This window comes from Cloeon dipterum, chromosome 1 (genome assembly GCF_949628265.1).
Source record: "Cloeon dipterum chromosome 1, ieCloDipt1.1, whole genome shotgun sequence".
Classification (NCBI taxonomy): Eukaryota; Metazoa; Arthropoda; class Insecta; order Ephemeroptera; family Baetidae; genus Cloeon; species Cloeon dipterum.
The window spans coordinates 21,150,147-21,170,172 of NC_088786.1; the positions used below are offsets into that span (position 1 = coordinate 21,150,147).

The window sequence follows — 20,026 nt, forward strand, 5'->3', positions numbered from 1 at the left end:
GCTTCTAATCTATATAGCTTTTCAAAACATTTTAGAGAAAATACTTTTTAACATAAAAACAAAATTCAATCAGTTCAACAAAAATTGTAATAGCCATGGGCCATGGCTCTATTCAGCGTAAACGTTAAGCCATATTTATTATGATGGGCGGATTTGAATGAGCAATTGAACTGAAAGATTATCTCGCACGTCCTCTGTCTGTACAACTGCTTCGACCGCTCAGGCCTCATTAGCAATACTTAACCTTCAAACAAAATCTATACCGCACAGAATTAGCTGCAGAAGAGGATTCAGAATACCCGGTCGTTGAATCGATTGAGTGTACCCTTTGCTGAATCGCAATAAAAAAACAAGCATTAATAATGGCAATTGAATAAACAGTATAATGCAATAGGCAAATCACAGTTCAAAAGGTTGACTTCCAGTTCTGGTTAACTTTTGCAGGGCTGAGAAAAAAAATTCAGGATCTATGCTTGGGACGTTTTAAAAAGCTGCTTATGAGTGATTATTATTATTTTTGTTGCAAGTGCGTGGGAGACTTTCGTTAAAAGTTTATTCATGAAATTGAAAATTGAAATTCATTAACCATGAAACAATTTTTATATAAAAATTGTAAAAATTAATGATTTTAATAAAAAAAACTCTCAATTCCCTGCTGTTGTTCTATTTGGATATTTTGCGAAAGTACACACAATTAAAAGGTCCCCATTGACTTTCAATGACACTACATCGCACAACAACTTTGGTGGCTGCGGCTCCATAAAAGTGTGCGCATCAGCGAGATGTTTTATGGAATATCTGAGCTTGAGCCGCGTGGACAGAGGTCCCGTGGGCGCCCTATTGTCGTCGTCGGCCTAATTAAATCTGCTGCGCGCAGTCAATAATTAAGCGCGCGACACACGGCCGAAATTGCCAGCGTGCATAATGAATGCATCTTTGCAAGCTGCGCGTCATTGGCTGTGCCGGTCGGCCCTGCCCGGCGCGTCCCCGTCCCCGCGGTGCCCTCTCGCTTGCCGCAAACCCTTCGTGACGAGTGCCGAGAAGAGAGCAGTCCCTCGAGACGTGCAGCCGGCAAATAATTTTTCATCGTGCAGGACGGCGGCGCCACCGTCGGCGCCGCACACCGCCGTCGCCGAGCAACCAGTCGGAGCCAAACATTCGCCCGCCACACACGGTGTCCACCACGGCCCCCGGGGGTGGCTTCCTCAACCCCAACCTGCCTTGGTAACTGGTTTAAAAACTGACAGTCAAATTCGTAAGCTTCATAAACGTTTTAATTGGTGAATAATTTTTTTGTTCGTGTGGCCTGATGTTTAACTAAATTCATATATATAGCGTTTGAATATTATATTTATTTCGGCTATTTAAGCGATTTACGAAGGTTGAAAATGGCTATAATTTTATAAAGACTAATTTTGTTTAATTTGTGTGAATTTTGGTTAAAAACAATATTTTACGATGAGACAAATCAATTGATGAGTTAGTGTTTAATTTCTTGGCAAAATAATTTTCTTCCAGTGTCTTCTCTTGAATTTGAAATTTTCTTTAAAACATATATAAATTGAATATTGTACTGCAAAATTCTAGAAAATAATTTTTTCCCTCTTAAAAATTCTCTATAAATTGGGAAGAGCTGAAAAATTCCTAGGTTCCCGCTTAAATTTCTGAAAAAATCAGCACCCATAAGTCTCCTATTTGAAAATCAAGAGGGACATTTTTCTCATAATTCGAGAGAAATCGAAAGAAAGCAAAAAAAATGGTTGGCAAACCGTTTAGTCTTACGAGAAATTTGGCAAAATCTTAAATTTAACCGTTATTTGGTCCTGATTTCATTGTGGCACATTGAATAGATAGGTAGGCTTTTGACGAGACAAATCGATCGGTGTGCCATTCTTTATTCTCCTTTAAAGTCAATATTTTTAGACTGTAGACGGAAAAAAACTCGTGAGAATGGATCAAAAATAATTATTTTAAATTTTCTATCATATTTGTATCATTTGATAAATTAACTGTAAATTTTGATAAATACACAAATAATGTTTTTTTTAACAAAAAATACTAATGAAATTTTGATAAAGACGAGAAAAAAGATTTTCTCTACAATTTGATCATCTAAAAGTCACAAATTAAAATTAATTTCAAATTTCGCCTTGTATCAATCCATTTAAATTGATTTTACAGCATCTCCCTGTAATTAAATCCAATTAGAATTTTTTTCCTTCGAAGCTGCATAGCTCGTCAAATAAAAAAATTATATTGTTTATTTTAATTCATAGATCGTCTTTAAATTTGAAAAATTGCTCGGGGAAATTTAAACAAAATTCTTTCACGATTTCTCTTTTAAAAGAAATGGCACGAGATGAAAGGAATTTTTGCAATTTTTTTAACCATTTCTCTGGGTGTATTCCAAGACTTGATATTTTTATTATTTCATGTTATTCCCCTTCAATTTCATTGTTCAGTGGTATTTTTCGAACACGATCACTCTTCCTATGCTGGAAATATTTGCAAGGGAATTCCCATATTTATTACAGAGTGGGGTGTTGTGTTTCTCTCGCAGTAGGAAATGAACAGAGGCGGCAAGGGGTTGGCGTGCGACAGTGAAACACAAACAATTAAAGCATTCAACTCTCGGCCGCTGGACTGGTACGCGCGCGCTAAAAATAAGCCGCAACTTCTTTCAACTCTGGCCGTCCGCTTCTGATCAGAATACATAAAATCCACACTCTGGCCTCAATGGTAAACAATCCCACGTTTCGCTACCGTTATAGCGCAAAAATACGCTTCATGCGATCTCAGGGTGGGTAATTGGGTCAGCACGCGCGCTCGATTTTCTTCATAGACACGAGGGAAATATTTCACAGTAAAAGTCATTTTTCTTTTCAATAAAATTCGACGTGGAAAATATTTTTGTTTTCCTGCTGCCGGCAACGTCTCACGGGAGGATCGGCCCGCGATCGATGGCGTGTGTTTTCTGTATATTTATGTGTGCTGGCTGCTACACGGCGGTGGCGGCGGCGGCAGGCGAAAAGTGTTAGGTGCGGTGTTTCTGTGTGTGGTGTCGGCCCGGCCCGGCCCGGTGCGGTGCGGTGTGCGTGTGTATGCAAACACACGCGATCGACACCCCGTCGTTGTCGTCAGAGGCACACGCCCTTAGAGCAACCCCGTCTAATTTCCAGTTTGTTCCGGAGCCAGGTCTGCCGGGGTCCCCTGAGGCCGGACCCTCCTTGTCCTTATTAATGAGCGCGCCGCATCCGCCTGCAGCACACATAAACTCGATTTTCACAAAATTCAGTCAACAATTTGCAATCTTATTTATCGAACCTGACGAAATCTCACGGCCTGGATGGAAAAATTGGCTCGAGGTCAAGCAAACTCAACGAAATTTATAACAGAATTTAGTCTTTACCAGTAGATTGCATAAATTATTTTTACGAAATGTTCTTTTCTGTGGGTTTTACGGGTAAGTTTCGGAAAATTTAGAAACCTCAGTATCTCATCTCCCCGGGGTACAATTTCAAAAAATGAGGTAAGCTTTGAATTCTTCTCGCCAAGCCGCATTGAACTAACACTAAATTTGATGTCCTAGGTCAAGGCCAAGTAAGCGTACATTTTTGGAAACGAGATGAGCTTCCAGGATTTTTTAATTTATTATGCTTAAAAATTGTCCCGAGACGAGTGAAAAATTTCAGAGTTGTATTCTTCTTCGTTTACGAGGAATTTTACGCTTCGAAACTCGAAAAACACGAATTGTTAGATTTTTTCGTGTTTTTGAAATATGGTCAACTCCAAATCTCGGGTTCTTAGCCGTCAGAATTGCCAAAACTGCACACTGTTAGACTCGTCTCGACCTCCCCTGATCAGCCGAAGGGTTCATGGGGTGATTTTCCGCCACTCCCCTTAGTTACTAAAATTCAACCCCCATGAAAAAAGCAAAAACTTTTATAACGCAGTAATTTTTTTTATTATTTTGCCTTTAATTCCAAACTACTGTTTTAATTTTTAAATTAGGCATGGGAAGGAGGGTGCGTAGTAGAATATTTTGCTGTTAAAATTGTAGCAGGGGTGTTGAAAGGGGTGGGGACCAACTAAACCCTTCAGTTGGTCGAGACGAGTATGCAGGTTTTGCGGTTCTGATGCTTAAGCCCGAGTCTTGAAGTTGACTATAGTTGCAAAACGAGAAAACTACGAAACAAATTGTCACACAAATTCACACAACTTTAAAGCAGTACATTTTCGAAGCTCAAAAATCCAGCGCGTGTTTCGATAAAATTTAAATTACAAACCAAAATTGACAGTAGTGACCTTAGATTTTGATCTCTATGACTTTTCATTTGGTGATAGTTCATTCGGGCTCGGCGACATAAATTCAAAGCTTACCTTATTTTACAGAGGTCTCAAAGTTTTCCAAAATTGTCCCGTAAAACCCGTAATTTTTCTAGTAAAGACTGATTTCTGGTGTGAATTTCGCAGAGTTTACATTTGACCTCTTGCAAATTTTGTCCTCCGACCCGTGACATTTCATCACTTCTACATTTTCTAACTTTCAATCTCTTTACTTTTTGCTCGGCAGCAAATGGAGGCGCCAGGGTTGCTGTTTCTGCTGGTCTTCCTCGCCGTCATTGGTGGTGAGCACGTGCGCCACTTAATTGGGCAAGGAACCCCGTTGACTCGCTTGATTGGTTGAAGGTTGGTTCACCGCTGTGGCGAGCATTGACTGCTTTAAGTGCATCTCCATCGGGGGTAACAACCCCGAGTGCGACGACCCCTTCCACAATAATTACTCCACTACCATCCTCGAGTCACCATGCATGGGTGGCAGGAAGGGCAGGAACGGACTCTTCCCGGCCACTGCCTGCATCAAACTTGCCGGAGTTTATGGTATTTCTAATATTTAATTTCCTTATAAAGGACATTATTTTTTCTCTCATTTCCCGCATTGGCAAAAAACATCACGAAACTAATCAATTATAAATTAATTTTATTTGCAATGTTTCTACTTTCGATTTAAATGGCACATTTTCTGGAATACTAATATGCTTTGGTAAAAATGTCGATGGAAATGTCATAATTATTAACAAGGATACATCAAATGGAAAAGATGCAGAGCATTTTTTTTAAAAAAATAATCGAAGTTGATACTTTTAGTAAATTCTTGCAAATTGAAAAAGGTAACAAAAGAAAAATCTATAAATAGGACTTTCATGCCTACTTGATTATTTAAAAAAAAATCTAAAAATTTCATAACTTTTATTTGGCTTTTTAAAGTACTTCTTGCATGCCATTGAAAAGAATAAGTCATGTGAGCTTATATTTCATGTTGGAAAGGCTTAGGAGTTATTTGAAAAGTTTGAGAATAGCTTAACATTTCATTTTTCTGGATATTTCATAGAAAAAAACTGATGCCAAAATCAATCAACAAAACAGACTTGCCATTCGTGAAAACATTATTTGAGTGGAAAACCGATCAAAAATGATATCGGGCTAAAAATTATAACTACCAATTTCAATGGTTTAAGACTGATTCTGAAAATATTAAAGCGCGATTTAAATGGCTTTTGAAATTTCTCAATTGATTGATTAGGCTCAGAAAAAATATACCAAGTCTTAGAAAAGTTCAAAACACTCCTGATACGAGAACTAATTAATCACATCTGAAGTTTACTTTTTACGAAATATTTACTCCGCAACTCTTGAGACTCCCCTGGGGGTACCCGCTGTAATCCGTAAGACTTTGCACAACTTTGCTAATTAGGTTTCAGTTGGGCAGTAAAACCAGAGTAATTTCTTCGTTAAAAGAGTCAGTTCTGTTTATTAAGATTTTTTATTGCAAAATAAAGCAGTAATAAAGCTCCAAACTAGCAGCTTTGCTTACTATTTCCATCCTGAAAAAAATAAACACAATAAAGAACACAGAAAGTTAACTGAACGATATTGAACGAACAAATAATTAATAAAGAGTCCAAACCGCCCTGTGACTTGTTTCTCTTTCACGTGTGTGTATTCACATAATGGTCTCACTCGCGCACAGAAAATGGTCCAATAAATAAGTGTTTCGGGAGTCCTCTTTCTCTTTCTTTCTTTCTTTCTCTCACTTGCGAAATAAAATAATAGTCTGTTGGGGTGCTGCAGAGGACAACGGGGTGCAGTTGACGGTGCGCGGGTGCGCCCTGGACAGCGGCACCCTCACTACCGACACAGAGATCATCCGCATGTCGCACTGCGGCGGCTTCTACCTCGACGACCGGTGCGTGGCTCGCAATGAATGACCTTGCGTTGACCTCTGCGTGACCTTTTATTTGGCAGGTACATCCGCGGCTGCCTGCAGAGCTGCTCCGACTTTGACGCGTGCAACGGAGCGCCGCCTTCGACGCGGGCCGCGTGGACCACGCTCGCGGCCGCCCTCTGGCTGACTAGGGGCGCCTGCTGAGCTCGGGGCCCCCCTTGGGGGGCTCCTCCTTGCGCGGCACCAGCAGCACCGAGCCGTCGGCCGCCTGCTGCAGGCTGAACTCATACGGCGAGTATGGACGACCTTCTGGATCACGTAATGCCTGCAACACGACACACGAAACCGTTTTTGTCAACGAATATATTATACTGGATCAAATCATGAAAATGCACTCGACCACTGTTTCTCTTTTTCATTGAATCGAACGTGTTTTATTTCTTTTTCTCCTTCCACGATGTCTAGTTTTTAAGGATAAGGGAACCTCGAGTTCATTCCGATTTGATATGCAAATTTTGTTCCTCAAATGAGTTCACTTAATTGATGTTTAAGTTTTCAAAATAGTACTGCTTTTGAGGCTACGGAATAAAAATTTTTTAAAGAAAAACCACAAAATCAATTTAATTCAAATTTAATTTAATCCTGACGGTTTTAGGTAAAATTAACTCTCCTTGAGGAGTCATATCAATTGATGAATCATATTTGACGTTTCAAAAATCTCGGAGATATCACCATAAACGCGACTCCGTGCGCCTCTAATGATACATTTTTTTTTTAAATTTTATAATAATGCATATTCCTAAAACTGATGAATATTTTTTGTCTCACTTGGGGCGCCAAAGAGGGAAGTAGTTACTTTAAATTTGCGTATGCATAGTAAATTAATATTGATACATGCATCAAAATTTATTATTCAGATTAACAACAACTTGTTACAACATATTTAGTATATTTTTATATAAATATTTAATAGCATTAACGTCAAAAATTTAATTATTTATTTTACACAATTTGAAAAAATTGCATAAAAACTGTTTAAAAGTTGCCAAATAAATACTTATTTTGCTCTTTTTATCCCTGTCCGAGGACTGGGAAGCGCGCGCACTGCACTAGCACGAATGCTGAAACCCGGGTCCAAATAACACCGCGAACGGATAACATGGGCGCACCAGGCCGCACAGGGACCCAGCCCACTCAAGGGCCACTTGCCTCCGCACCGAGGACTGCATTGAATCGCTAGACATTTGTCCCATGAAGCCAAATCACGCATGCTGGAAAGGTGCAAACCAGCAAGTAGCGAGTCGGCGCCGGTGCGCCTCCCAGCCCGTTGAGCAATTTGAGTATTTCAAGTCACTAAAGTAACCACTTTTTTCCATCTCTGACATTGGGTAGCCAGTATTAAATCTCCGAACTGCTCAAATACCTCCCATTGCTTTGACACTCCCGAGAGTGCCTTTTTTAAATATTTATAACTGTTTAAGATCTACAAGCCGTAATTTGTTCCCAAGCGTAAAAAAGCAAGATTAAGTTAGATATTAAAAAATTAAAAATCAAACATTTTTTTTGTCAAGGAGACTCTGCATACCTTATTCCATAATGATTGGATATGAATTGCGCCTAATTTAATGTAATATGGGAATCCCCTAAAGACGCCATTCGCTATGAAACTCGGAAATTATGCTAGATTGAAAATATTTATTGGACATTTTTTCCTAATTTGCATGTTGGAGCGAAACATGACCAGGATTTCCTTAAAAGAATTTCAATTTAACCCAAAATTATCAGACTTCGACCTATTGTCATTAAAGTTTGAACCCGAGGATTTGTTCATATGACATGCGTTACAGATAAAATCGGACATTTCTCGTTCATAAGTCATCTTTTTAGAAATGTCTAATTGCAGCCAAATTTCATGGAATCAAAAGGAAAGAATTTATTCAGTCAGAACTACAAAGATTTCAAAATAAATTTACTAATAGAACAAAATTTAAATCTTTTCAAGAGATTATTAAGATTAATGAGAGAGGAATTTCCGATTTTATCATCTTCTTTCAACCTAATTTCTCTTTTCATAGCATTGCAAATTATGTTATTCTGATAGGAAAATAAATTAGAGCTGAAATTATATAATTTTATTTAAATAATAGATATTATTAATTTTTTAAATATCCATAGATCACAGATGTTTTTTTCAAAATACAAATCTAGTTTTTTCGAGATATAGCAATATGTTTATCTCATTTTTCCTCGCAAAGCTACCAAATCACTTCAGCAGAATTCTACAACAAATGCTTTGTGAAACTGTTGGGAAGAGGTATTTTATAAATTAGGGCAACAAGAGACGATTAAAAGCTTGTACTATTTGATTATAATGTAAAGTAGAAGACAAATCTTTCTCCTGAAGGCGCAATCGCAGTCAGTGGTTTCATCCAAATACAGCTTAATATATTTTTCGAATTGTTTAAATTTTTCAATTTTTATTTTCTTCACTCAGCATTTTCTCAAATTTTCAAGCTCTACGTAACAAAACCACGCAAAACACGATTTCTATTCCACTCAAAAACAAACTGGAACCAACAATCGCTTTGTAAGGATGCTCAGGTTTTTTCTATCTCTTCATTGCAGTATTTCAATCAATCTTGAATAAATCACACATACCAAAAGGTGTTTGGAGAAGTCGAGACGAGTCAAAAATTGTGCAGTTTTGGCAGTTGCGAAGATTAGTAAACGAGATATGGCAGTGGCATTAATAACAAATCTCGAAAAATTCATGCCTTTCAAGTTTAACTCTTCGATACCTCACAAATAGTTCACAATTCTATCTTATGACTAATCTATCTTGATCTTGATCTTCAGGGCTTGAATCTTGAATCTTGCAAAGTTTTTTTATGTGTTATTTGTAAGCAATTTATACTTATTTGAATAATTAATATAAACTATTGACTATTTATTTGCATATTTACAAAAAAAATTCTCACAGAAGAGTTGTTGCTCGTAAAAAATTAGGTAGTGAAGAAATCGCCTCAATATTCCAATTTGCAGCGGAGATCAAATAAAAATCCTAATTGGGAGTTCAAAATCTCACACATCTTCAGGTGCCGGATTCCATTAGAACTTTAAAGCGCTATCTTGCTGAAACGTTTAGGGAATATGTTTTTTAAATGTCCTAATCAACGTAATGTAAAAATCAGAATGGACACGTTACTTTTTTTACTTCACGTAACAATTATCCTCAATTCTACCGTGCAATCAACCCTACAAAAGCTACAATTCTTACCTGGAAGACATGTCTGTAGAGCTGAGCGAATTTGTCCTTGAGCTTCTGCCTCTCAGACTGCATTTGTTCTTTGTCCCTGAGTAAACGGTGCTTTCGGTGCCGCATCAGCTTCACCTCATCAGCCAAGCTCAGGATTTGGTCCAGCTTCCTCTTCCGACAGTTTTGTGCCGCAACCTGAGGGAGCATACAATTTTTAAGTGACGGAATTAATTGTCAGGTATCAGGTATTTACCTTGTTTTTGCCGCGCCGGCGAATGTCCCTGATGAGAGAAAGTTGTGCTTCCGTAAGGTCGAACTTTGACAGTCTCTCGTTGAACTCGTCCATTGGCAGGTTAATAATGTCTTCCACGCTGATGGGCACATGCATTGAACGTGCCCGCTTTTCGTCTCGTGTCAGGTGCTCAGCGTCTTCTACTTTGAAATTTGAAAGAAAAAAACTCATCAAAGAAAATCTCATTCACGTAAAAAAGTGCAGATAAGTTTAAAAACAATAAAAATCGGATTCCAAGTATTGACAGTCAAGAGAAATTTAAAACTAACTTGACTGCTTGTTCTTGTCCCTCGTGGGTCGGCGGGGGTGTGGCGAGGGTTCGGGGAGGCCACCAGGCAGTTGGTACGTGTGGTTGTGGTTAACGTGATCCGCGAGAGCTGGGGTTGGAGGTTCTGGCCCGCCGAGGGGTCCGCGAGCACTACCAAAGTCTAGGCACTTGGGCTCGTTGGTTTCGTTGAAGTAGCGCTTGGCGAACATGTGATGCTTCTTCTGGGCGCCCGCACCGCCTCCAGGGGGCCCGCCAGGGCCCCCAGAGCCTCGCACGCCGCCGGCATAGGCACCGCCGCTGTAGTCATAAGGTCGGTACTTGCAGCCGTTCTGACCAGTGGCACTGGAATGAGGATTTTAAGTTTATTATCAGGTGTCTTCATCAAGTTGGAAAAGTAAGAAAATATTTTTAACTTAATTGTTCAGATAGAAAATGGAAACAGGAATTATTCCTGCTTTCCCTTGTATACTGGCAGGACAGGAAAATTTCCTAATCAAAGAATTTCCTAAAAAAAATTACATTTCAACTACTCCTTTTAAGATTTCATATATTTCATGTGTTCTTAAAAAAATCAGAATCTAGAAACAATTGCTAGGGCTGAAATTTAGAGGGGTTTTCATTCAATTGATATTTTGTTAACATAGATTATTTTTAGACTGGTTTTTATATGCGAAATAGACTTTAATAAATAGTTTTTGCTATCAGAAATTCAAATCTGGACCCATTTTTGATGCATCTCACATCCTTTGGTCGTTTCCCAAAGCACTTATCCCCAAAGCAATGACATATATTTTAACCGTTTTGACGATTTCCAAACTAGAGTATGAAAAACGAACAATTGGTGTAATACTAATTGAAATTGAGTCTGGATTTAAACTTCTGATGACAAAAAAAGAAAAATATTAAAAGACTCAAGCCTCAAGCGTCTTAATTAAGCTCAAAAACCCACCCCCTGAGGATTAGGTCCATGCTAATAAAGAGTTGGGCGACCTAGTTTAGGACAAGTCTTAAAAAATAACACAAAACCTACACCTCAAATAGAAACTAAATTTTGGACAAACCAGTAATCAAGGTACGAGTTTGAAGTGCTAGGTTCTGTTCCCCACGCGCGTTCTGAACCCATTGAGCTGACGGCGCTGTCACTTGAGCCATCGGCGTCACCAGCCGGCGCCGCGGCCCCAACGCCCACTCCTCCACTGGCAGTCGAGTTGTCCAACAAACGCATTGTGTACATTCCTGTGCCACATTTCTAACTGTTAGTCAAACAATCATGATTGGAGATGAATACACATGCCTTCGTTCATGGCCATGTCAACTAGTTGCAACTCCTCGTCATTCAGGATGGAGGAAAAAAATCCCTCGGTTGAGGACTGGTTCATCGACTCGCCCCCAGAAGCATTCTGCAAGAAGTGAGGATGCTAATATGAATCATAGGGGTTGAGACGGACAGCCTTTAAACCAGAATACCTGATAGTAAAGCGAGTCGTGGTCAAGCTTGAAGGGTGCCTCCGACGAAGGGGCCATGCCCTCAGGGGCGCTCAGGTTCATGGACGCAGCCACCGCCGAGCCCAAGTGCGCTCCCGCTCCCGCGTTGCCACCACAGGCGCCCCCGGCGCCACGCATGCTTTCACGCACGCCGCAGAAGGAGCTGTTACCTTTAAAATAGAATGATAAAGTTAGGCTAAAATTCCAATTATTTCAACTGCGAGGGAATTTATGGAATGAGGTGGTGTTTCCAGGAGAGATTTGATATACGGACTACAATTTTTAAATTGTTGTCGATGCTTCAGTTTGATTGTTTGATATGTTGTTCAGTTCATATGGAGGCGTAATAATCTCCGGGTTTCATGACAAAATTTTGAGGAGCCTCGGTTTTATTACATTCCCAATTGAGCCACTTTAACAACGCTAGTGAGACTCTGTATTGGTTTAGTAGTCTGCAAAATTTGCGTACCGTTGGAACGGCCAAATCGGGAGCTTTGATAATTGTTGTGACACTCTTTGGCCTATTACCGACCTTAGAGGCGCCATGACCAGGCACCAATATCGACAATCAAGAGCACAGAATTGGCATTTAAGGGACAAACCGGTGTCTATCTCATTAACATGTGAAGTCTGAATGCTAAAATTTTTGTATTGGGTACAAAACATTTCTCATTCCATTTAAAGATTATTTCCGAATTTAACTTTTCATATTATTAAACCTTAAAATTGAAATTTTCCTTTAGATACATTAAGATCAGGAAATTAACTTTGAAATAAGGGAAAAACAATGATGTTGCACTGAATTTCAACTTCGTTCGAATAAATTGACAATTATTAAAACATTGCCAGGGTTTGAACCTCCAAGTCTTGACAAAAAAAATATGGGCAAAAACTAACTTTTATTTTAAAATTGTTTAATTTTAAAATAAAAGTGAACCTGCTAGCTAAAACCAAGTATTGAATCTTTCCACTTTATCCCTTGTTTTTTTCTAAATTTAAAAATTCCATTGATAAATAAAAAATCAATCAATGACAGGCAAAACTCACCGAACAAAGGAGCTGTGGCGTTGAAGTCTGGCATCGGTGGCGGGGGTGCGAGGGATGCGTTGTGGAGGAGAACGGACCGGGGGTCAGCCAGGTAACTTGAAGGGAAGGGCTGGTGGTGGGGCGGCGGCGGGGGCAACACGTCAGCAGGGCCGACGGCGTCAAAGGCGACGCCGACGTCCACCCAGCCGCCTCCACTGCCTCCGACGCCGCTGCCGACTCCACCGCGGACCCCCATTGGCATTCGGCCCTGTGAAAAGACAGACAAACTTTGGTTAAGAGAGGAGATCCGAAAAAGGCATTTTTTTGCGCAGCAGCATCTCTCAACGGTACTCGTGGGCCACGCATTTGAGTGTCAAAGATGCGTCAAGTGCGCTTGAGTTCATTGGCGAGAGAGAAAGAGGCAGCGAGATCATCTATAAAAGTGTTTTACGAGGGTGTGAAGAAGCGTACGGTAAAAAGTCACGCAGGTGGTCTTTCAGGACTTTATTTCATATTCACACTGTGGCTCGTAAACGTGTAATTTTTCAGTTTTTATTCGTGCCTGCGACAAAGAGTGGAATTTACGATTGCCGCGAACGTGATCTTTTATAAAGTGCTGAACGCAGGAGTCGGTGCGCGCGGAGAGCCCTGAGAACGGACCTGAAGGTGCCTCCCCTCTCTGCTCTCGCGGCACCAGCGCAGCAGAGACAAGTGTTTGCTTTTGGTTCGCCCGCGGCGGCCTTCGAATCCTCCGTCTCTTTCTTTCTTTTCCCCATTGTGTGGAGCGCTGTGGCTTTTTGTGTTATATTTTTTCAACTCTCTGCATGCGAGTGCATTTGTGTGCGCGTCGCTTCTTGTCACTCACTCATCATCTCCCAACGCCAACAGATGAAGAAATAACAAAAAGCCCCCAACAAAAGTGTGCCAACCGACGCATTCAGCGGAGAGAAACAGATTTTTTATTTCGATCGTGCATTCAGGGTGCCATATGGTGCCCGTGTGTATGTGTGTGCTGTGCATGTTATTGTTGGCTTGGCTTGGCTGGCTCATTACGCCAAATTGCGTCTAGCGCCTGGTGCTGCCGCAGGTGAAATCGCTCGCGCAGCATGGCCGCCGCCGCCGCCGCAGCCGAATCGGCTAATGAGCCGCGGCCCCTCCACTTTTCCATTAGGCATGCGTTCCCACGGTCGTGCTATTTTCAAAAACACACACGACAGAAAATTTCTGAACCGGAAACCAAGGAAAATTCTCGAAAAGGTAGAGTGATTGATAAAAATGAGGAAAAGTAGCCTTATCGGATTTTTTCAACCGGCAATCCTTGATTTTTCTTCATGCGCCTATATAAAGGTGGTATTTTTTTCCTCAGATAAAAGAATATTTACGAATCTGGTAATGATAACTATTAGCAATTTTTTACCCTGTTTTCAACCTGAAATACGACGATTCCCATTGTTTCAGACGGATTAAAATTTATTTTAATTAATCCCAAGACAGTTTCACGTACTTCTGCCGAGAATGTTGATACAAAAAATAATTAAAAAATTGTCATTTTATAGTTTAGTTCAAAAAATAGTACGAAAATATCACGAATTTGGCTTGAACGTACATTTTGCTTTTCATGGATGGATAATTTGCCAAAATACTGATCAATTGAGACAGTTTATTGACAGCCATTTATCTTCCTCAAAAACCTGATTGTAAAATGACAGCTCAAGTAACAGGGGTAGAAATTTAAAATTTTAACTTTCATTTGACGGGGCTAGGAAAAATGTTCACTACATTTTGATTAAAAAGTATCAAAGTTGCTATCCGTCTGAAGTTAAAATTAATAAACAAAATTCTATAGTAACAAAATTGTAATATTGATTTAATCAGGAAGCCAGAACAATGTGTACAGTAAAATTCCGGATTTCAATTTTAAAAACATTTTTTCTAGTTCAGGAATGACACTATATCTTGCTATTTTTGGTAGAAAGAGAAGCAGAGAAAAATATTAAAATCTCTGTTAATCCAAATCAATGATCAAAGATTTGCACCTCATGAAAAAATTCAGCTTCGATATTTTTAGAGTAAATTTATTTAATTGCAGCATTGGCATTGCATTTTAAAATGCAAACTGGAAAGTCAAATACATGTATCAACTAAAGCTCACCTTGGGATAAAAGTAAAACTTGCTTTATATGTTTTGCTATATACATTGCACTGTTTCTCTCTTTTTTCGTCACAATCATTAAAAACATTCAATTTTTTTATTCTGTCCAACTTCTCTCTCTCTCTCTCTCTCTCTCTCTCTCTTTGTCAGCAGTAGCTAAACAAGAGACTCGGAGGAGACAAATGGACCAGATATTGCGAATTAGCAGAGCGGCTGAGAGTGCAATTTGTGCGCCAAAAAAGAGAGAAACAAGTAGTGCTCTTAGCGCTGCGCGGTAATTTGACTTTTCTTGTGCTCATTAGCCGCGAGTACCGCGCGAGAGCAAATGGCCAAAATAGCCATTTTTTGCGCACTGTTCTCCGCGGATGTGGATGCCGGTAACTGTGCCGTAATGTACGCGCCGCATGTGCATCCGCGATCAGCACAGCATTGCTTTTTTGGCCGCCGCACGGTGCCGCAATTACGCGCGCGGAGAGATGCAACTCACTGTGGCCAAGTTTTGCATTTCGAGGTCGCGCACCGCTCAGTGTCTTTGTCTTTTTTACCTCTTATTTATTATTTGCAACACACGACGCGGCGGAGACAGGCCAAATATACGCGAGCGCGCGAGAGAGGTGATGACGCAAACCGAGAGAATTTTCTCTTTTCCTTTGTCCAGCGTGTAGCGCGCCGCGGCACAGCACATGTAGAGAAATCTTTAATTTTTCGGCTTGAAAAGAGTTTGTTTTGCGTACCACGTGTACGAGGCCAAATGACGAATTGATATTTTAGTTCCTTTCTTTCCGACCAAATTTATACAAATGCGCCGGGCAAAAAAATATTCCGGCTAATGAGAGAAAAACAGCCTGCGTCGAGGCCGCTTAATCAAAAACGCTTTTTCCCGGTGTGCGCGTCAAACGAAATAATAACGCTGCTAGTCTTTTAATCCGCACGCCGAGGGCGAAAAAAGTCGTGCTGCGTCCTCAGCAAGTGGAGATTAAGCGTCGATTAATTACGCGCGCGCAAAAAATGGCCCCGAGCAACTGCTACCGCGCATGTTAACCAAATTAAATCGCGTATGCGCCGCGCTCGTTTTATTTATTGGCTAATAGCCTGAGCTTGACAATGATTGCTGCAAAAACGGCATCGATCCTAACAGACCTTCTAATACGACAGTGACCAGCTAAAGCTTATTACATTAACTGATTTTAATTTAGCATGTGTTAGCACTTTCTTGAAAAAATTTATATTAATGGTCCAGTGAAACGGTTAAGCGTTGCTTTTTCTTCATCCTCCACGTGGAGCCACGATTCAAAGACAACGGTGTCACGATAAAAAAAACTAAAAAATAATTGTAATAAAAATGTTTGACGGTGCAACCAAATACAAGACGTGGAAAAATTTCTCAAATACATTTGAATAAAATACCATCAACTGCATGAAAAAAACAGAACGAGAATAACATCTCGAAAGAGATAAAAATTTTGTTAAGAGATACGTTTTCAATTAACATAATGGTGCAAAGAAAATTTTTGTCAACAAGAGAAAAACAGGAAATTTCATCAGCTTTCAGAATATGTTTTTTTTGCTCTACAATCAACCATAACGAGCGTTAACGAGCCTTGTGGGACATTTTTAATTTTTTTCGGAACAGTAAAACTGACCTACCTATCGATTTATCTCATTTTACACAGTCTACTTACCGAATTTCAGCTAAATTGAACTAAAACTTTATTTTCAAATCAATTTAGAAATTTGGAGCAATTTTCTTAAAAGTTAATAAAATATCGCTAAAATCATCAAATAAAAATATTGCCACCGGTATACGTGGTTCACACCAGGAAAGGCTACAAGAATTTAATGGTTTCGCCAGAAGCGTCTCCTTCTTAAAGATCAATAATTGCAATTCAATTTTTAATGTTTTTTCTACAAAAATCAAGCTTTAATCAAGTGATGTTCCTGTTCCGATAAAAATTAATTCTAGTGAAATTGCTTTTGGAGTTCACAATACATTATTTCCAGCGCTTAACAATGAAACGTATTAAGAAAATGAGCATTAAAATCAGATCATCTTTTAAAAAGATCCACCATTAATTTTAAACAGATTACTAAAAAATAGCAACTATAGACAAAAATAACTTGCTTGGTCTATTTTCTGAAGACAGATGAAATCCAAGCGGATGAAGTAATGGTGTTGACGCGGGAACCTGTGCGTCCAGTATCCTTTTCGCTGCTCCTCCAAAGATCGACTAACTGGGTAAATAGCTTGCTCGACACGACCGCGCTGAGCGGGGACACTCGCGGGCGGCCACCGGAGACGCGATTGCCTGGCCAGAGCGTGGGTCGGGAAACGCAAATAGTAAATTATCCAATTGTCCCCCAATTTTCTCGCTTTTGTAGAGAAACCTTTTCCTTTACCTATTGTCAGGGGAGAGGAGCATTATACTTTTTAACGATTCATTTTAAAAAGGAGCTTGTCAACAAAATACAGCGTGAAGAATGTGTCAATATTGAAAAATGTTCTTCTCGAGCTGATGTTAATTTGCATCCGAAGAGACGAGCAGAATGAATGATGAAATTTACGTTTTTGCTAAAAGAGCAGGTCCTGATTTGTACTAGTTCCCGATTTTATTCAAGCAAAGGCTTCAACGCATTATGCTAATGTTTGCATTTTTGACGCATCGTTGAATACACCGTTGCGTTACAGCAGCAGCTTGATTTTTCGGAGGCACTAGAGCAAAGAGCATTTTTCTCTCATCACCAGCATAAACAGAAATTACAAGGCTTTCGCTTTTCAGTTTGGCCAAGCGAGCGAGTAACGAAAACACCAGGCGCCGCGCGCGCGAGAGTGATTCCCGATTCACTGCGCGGCAACGACGCTCTTCGTAATTATGTCACTTGCGCGCGCTATTAATTAAAAAGCGAAATTGTATATACTCCGCAACATTTTGCACTTCGGTGTTTTCTTCTCGCTCTCATTGCGCTCTGAATAAAAAATTAAACATCCTTCTGGTTATGAGTCCGTAATTCGATTCTTTTTGCTCTCATTAGACAGAGACACTGGTTATTATCTGCGATGGTCACTGCAGGAAAAGAAACCAATCTGTGAGCAATGAAATCGTCATAATAATAATGAAAAAAACGAAGCTACAAATTTTTTCGCCGCTGCCAACGGCTCTATGGAGGAGTGAGAGACCAAATTAAGGCTTCATTGCAATTGAGTAATTTAGAGGCGTCAAAAACGATGACGAGGAAGCGATTTGCGGACGCAAAATTAAATTATTTCGACGTAAATTATCGTAATAAAGGTCGCATAAGAGAAAATGACACCGCGTATCCTGCATCAAAAAGAAGCGCAGACAAAAAGTGCGACACTTGGAGACTTCAATGAGCGTTACTTTTTTCGAGTGCTAGATGACTTATTTAACACGGATTGCAATTTTAAAAATTTTGTGGATCATATTTTTCGATCCAAAATAACGCTTGGCACGGCTCCAATGACGTATAGAGAGGAGACAAATCCAGAAAAAAGTATGCAACTCTCTCGACATGCGCAATGCAACGGTTGCATAATTCAACAACATTAACACACGCGATTTAAATACATAAATATTTACGAAAAAAGTATATTAAAACAAATTGGGAAAAATGCCCTAGTTGCGGAAGAGGATATTACAGCCAGGAAGCAAAATGTAAGAATTGTGCAAGGCGATCAATAAAAATATAAGCTTCACTTCCAGACCATACAAGCAAATAATGGAATATTTCCTGTCTCAACTTGGGAATTTTTCTCCAATAAGTTTGAGCATCTTTTTTCACTCTTAATCGGTCAAGGCAATATTAAAAATTTACCGTTTACGCGGGAGGTTGTGAAATGATGCCTTGATTCGAACAAGGATTTAAAAAAGTATGTAAAAACAACTGGAAATGCTCTATTATTATTTGCTCACGGGGACAGAAGGGAAATTTTTAAATAGTGCTCCAATAGATTCTTTTATCGGTCTCCTTGTAAAACTTCCAGGCCGTACATAAAAATAGAAAAATCCCCTTTCAAGTACGTAGGGAATTATTCTAATTATTAAACAATTATTTAAAGATAGTCATATAAATATTCAAGGAAGATTTCAGATGAGATATGACTTGGAAATTCATAAAGGTAAATAAACAGAGCATCGTATTGACCACCATTTAGAGTGAGTGTGCTTTTAGCCGGCCTGAATAAATGGGTCAATCAACCATACTCGATGTACTATTTAGCGTTTTTTGTTTTGGTCCTAGGACAACTTCTGTGAGTCGCAGATGAGGCAGCGGAATTCGTCGGCCGTTCTTTCTCGTCTCGTCATCCCGCCGACCGAAACTCGTTCGTCACCCTCGCTCTCTCTGCTTTGCTTTTTTCCATCACTGGAATCGCGTGGCGCGTGGTGCCCGCGAAACGAACAAACAAAAGTGGATCAGCCCGTGTCATGATGACGATGCAGCCAAATGCTGCTGATCAGCACTTTGTCCAGCCGGCCGACGGCATCAATTAAAACGCGGCGGATCAGCTGATCGAGACGTAAAAGTGAAAATAACAACAACTATCACTCACGTCAGAGCTGAGGTGGTGAGGCTTCGGCGCGTACACGGGGTGGTGGTGGTGGTGGTGGTGGAGCAGCCCGTGCTGCTGCGCCGACGGGTTGCTCATCGCAGCCGCGCCTTCCTCCTCTTCTTCCTCTTCCGCTGCGGCGGCGGCTAAGTCTTCTTCGATCTCCTCCTGTGCCGAACAATAAACAGTAGCGACATTGAAATAAATTTTATTTAGTAGCAGGAGGTAGGTCACGAAAATAGTATTTTTACGGAAATAAAAACAAATAAACGCTGAAAATTGCGTAAGTAATCGATACAACGACAATATTGTAGTAAAGAAGGTCTCGTTGGTGTAATAAACAGATTTGAAGCAATAATTATGAAAATTCAAACTTGGATGAAAAGAAAAATACAAAGGAAATCAACGCGTCCACGTGTTAAGGCAATTTAATATATAAGAAACATGTTAAAAATGAATAAATTTCAAGTGAAATAGGATATTTTCCAGGATTTTTTTTGCTAGATGAATTTAAGTGCCTTTCAAAAATTCAATAGAGAATGTCCGAACAATCTTGGAAAAATAAATCGATCTATCTTGAGATGTTTATTTTCACAATAAACATCTAAAAAATTGTGCTGCCGGCCTCAGCTTAAACACATAACATGCATTCCCTTTTGTTAAAATTTTAATATTAACATAATTTAATCTATTTGTAGATCAAACAAACGTACTAAAAGAATGAAACAACCCATTTAAAAATCAATGTAATAAAAAT

At 39.7% G+C, this 20,026-nt stretch overlaps 2 protein-coding genes across 9 annotated transcripts in view; one reads left to right on the top strand and one right to left on the bottom strand.

Annotated features, from left to right (window-relative positions):
• Nucleotides 1–909: 909 nt before the first annotated feature.
• LOC135942398 (uncharacterized) lies at nt 910–6,649 on the top strand. 3 transcript variants are annotated; one of them, XM_065488499.1, is made up of 5 exons: nt 910–1,224; nt 4,574–4,628; nt 4,690–4,881; nt 6,133–6,247; nt 6,307–6,649. In XM_065488499.1, exons 1-5 carry the CDS (start codon nt 925–927, stop codon nt 6,428–6,430), a joined length of 786 nt encoding a protein of 261 aa, XP_065344571.1. In that variant the 5' UTR covers nt 910–924; the 3' UTR covers nt 6,431–6,649. The 3 variants fall into 3 exon arrangements, with proteins under 3 accessions (XP_065344571.1, XP_065344581.1, XP_065344591.1); XM_065488509.1 differs by having other exon boundaries at nt 1,156–1,255; XM_065488519.1 differs by lacking the exon at nt 910–1,224 and adding an exon at nt 1,262–1,280.
• Nucleotides 5,785–20,026, bottom strand: part of cnc (cap-n-collar) — a 30,570-nt gene continuing 16,328 nt past the window's right edge. For 3 of the 6 annotated variants that reach the window (XM_065488302.1, XM_065488344.1, XM_065488336.1), the window contains 9 exons: nt 19,273–19,437; nt 12,575–12,821; nt 11,510–11,697; nt 11,337–11,460; nt 11,104–11,278; nt 10,044–10,384; nt 9,736–9,917; nt 9,504–9,677; nt 5,785–6,551 (listed from right to left, as the gene is read on the bottom strand). In XM_065488302.1, coding sequence (XP_065344374.1) covers nt 6,414–6,551; nt 9,504–9,677; nt 9,736–9,917; nt 10,044–10,384; nt 11,104–11,278; nt 11,337–11,460; nt 11,510–11,697; nt 12,575–12,821; nt 19,273–19,437 — 1,734 coding nt within the window. In that variant the 3' untranslated portion in view covers nt 5,785–6,413. Of the gene's footprint in view, nt 6,552–8,383; nt 9,359–9,503; nt 9,678–9,735; nt 9,918–10,043; nt 10,385–11,103; nt 11,279–11,336; nt 11,461–11,509; nt 11,698–12,574; nt 12,822–19,272; nt 19,438–20,026 lie in introns of those variants that run through there. The other 3 variants (XM_065488318.1, XM_065488311.1, XM_065488327.1) reach the window with 3 other exon arrangements.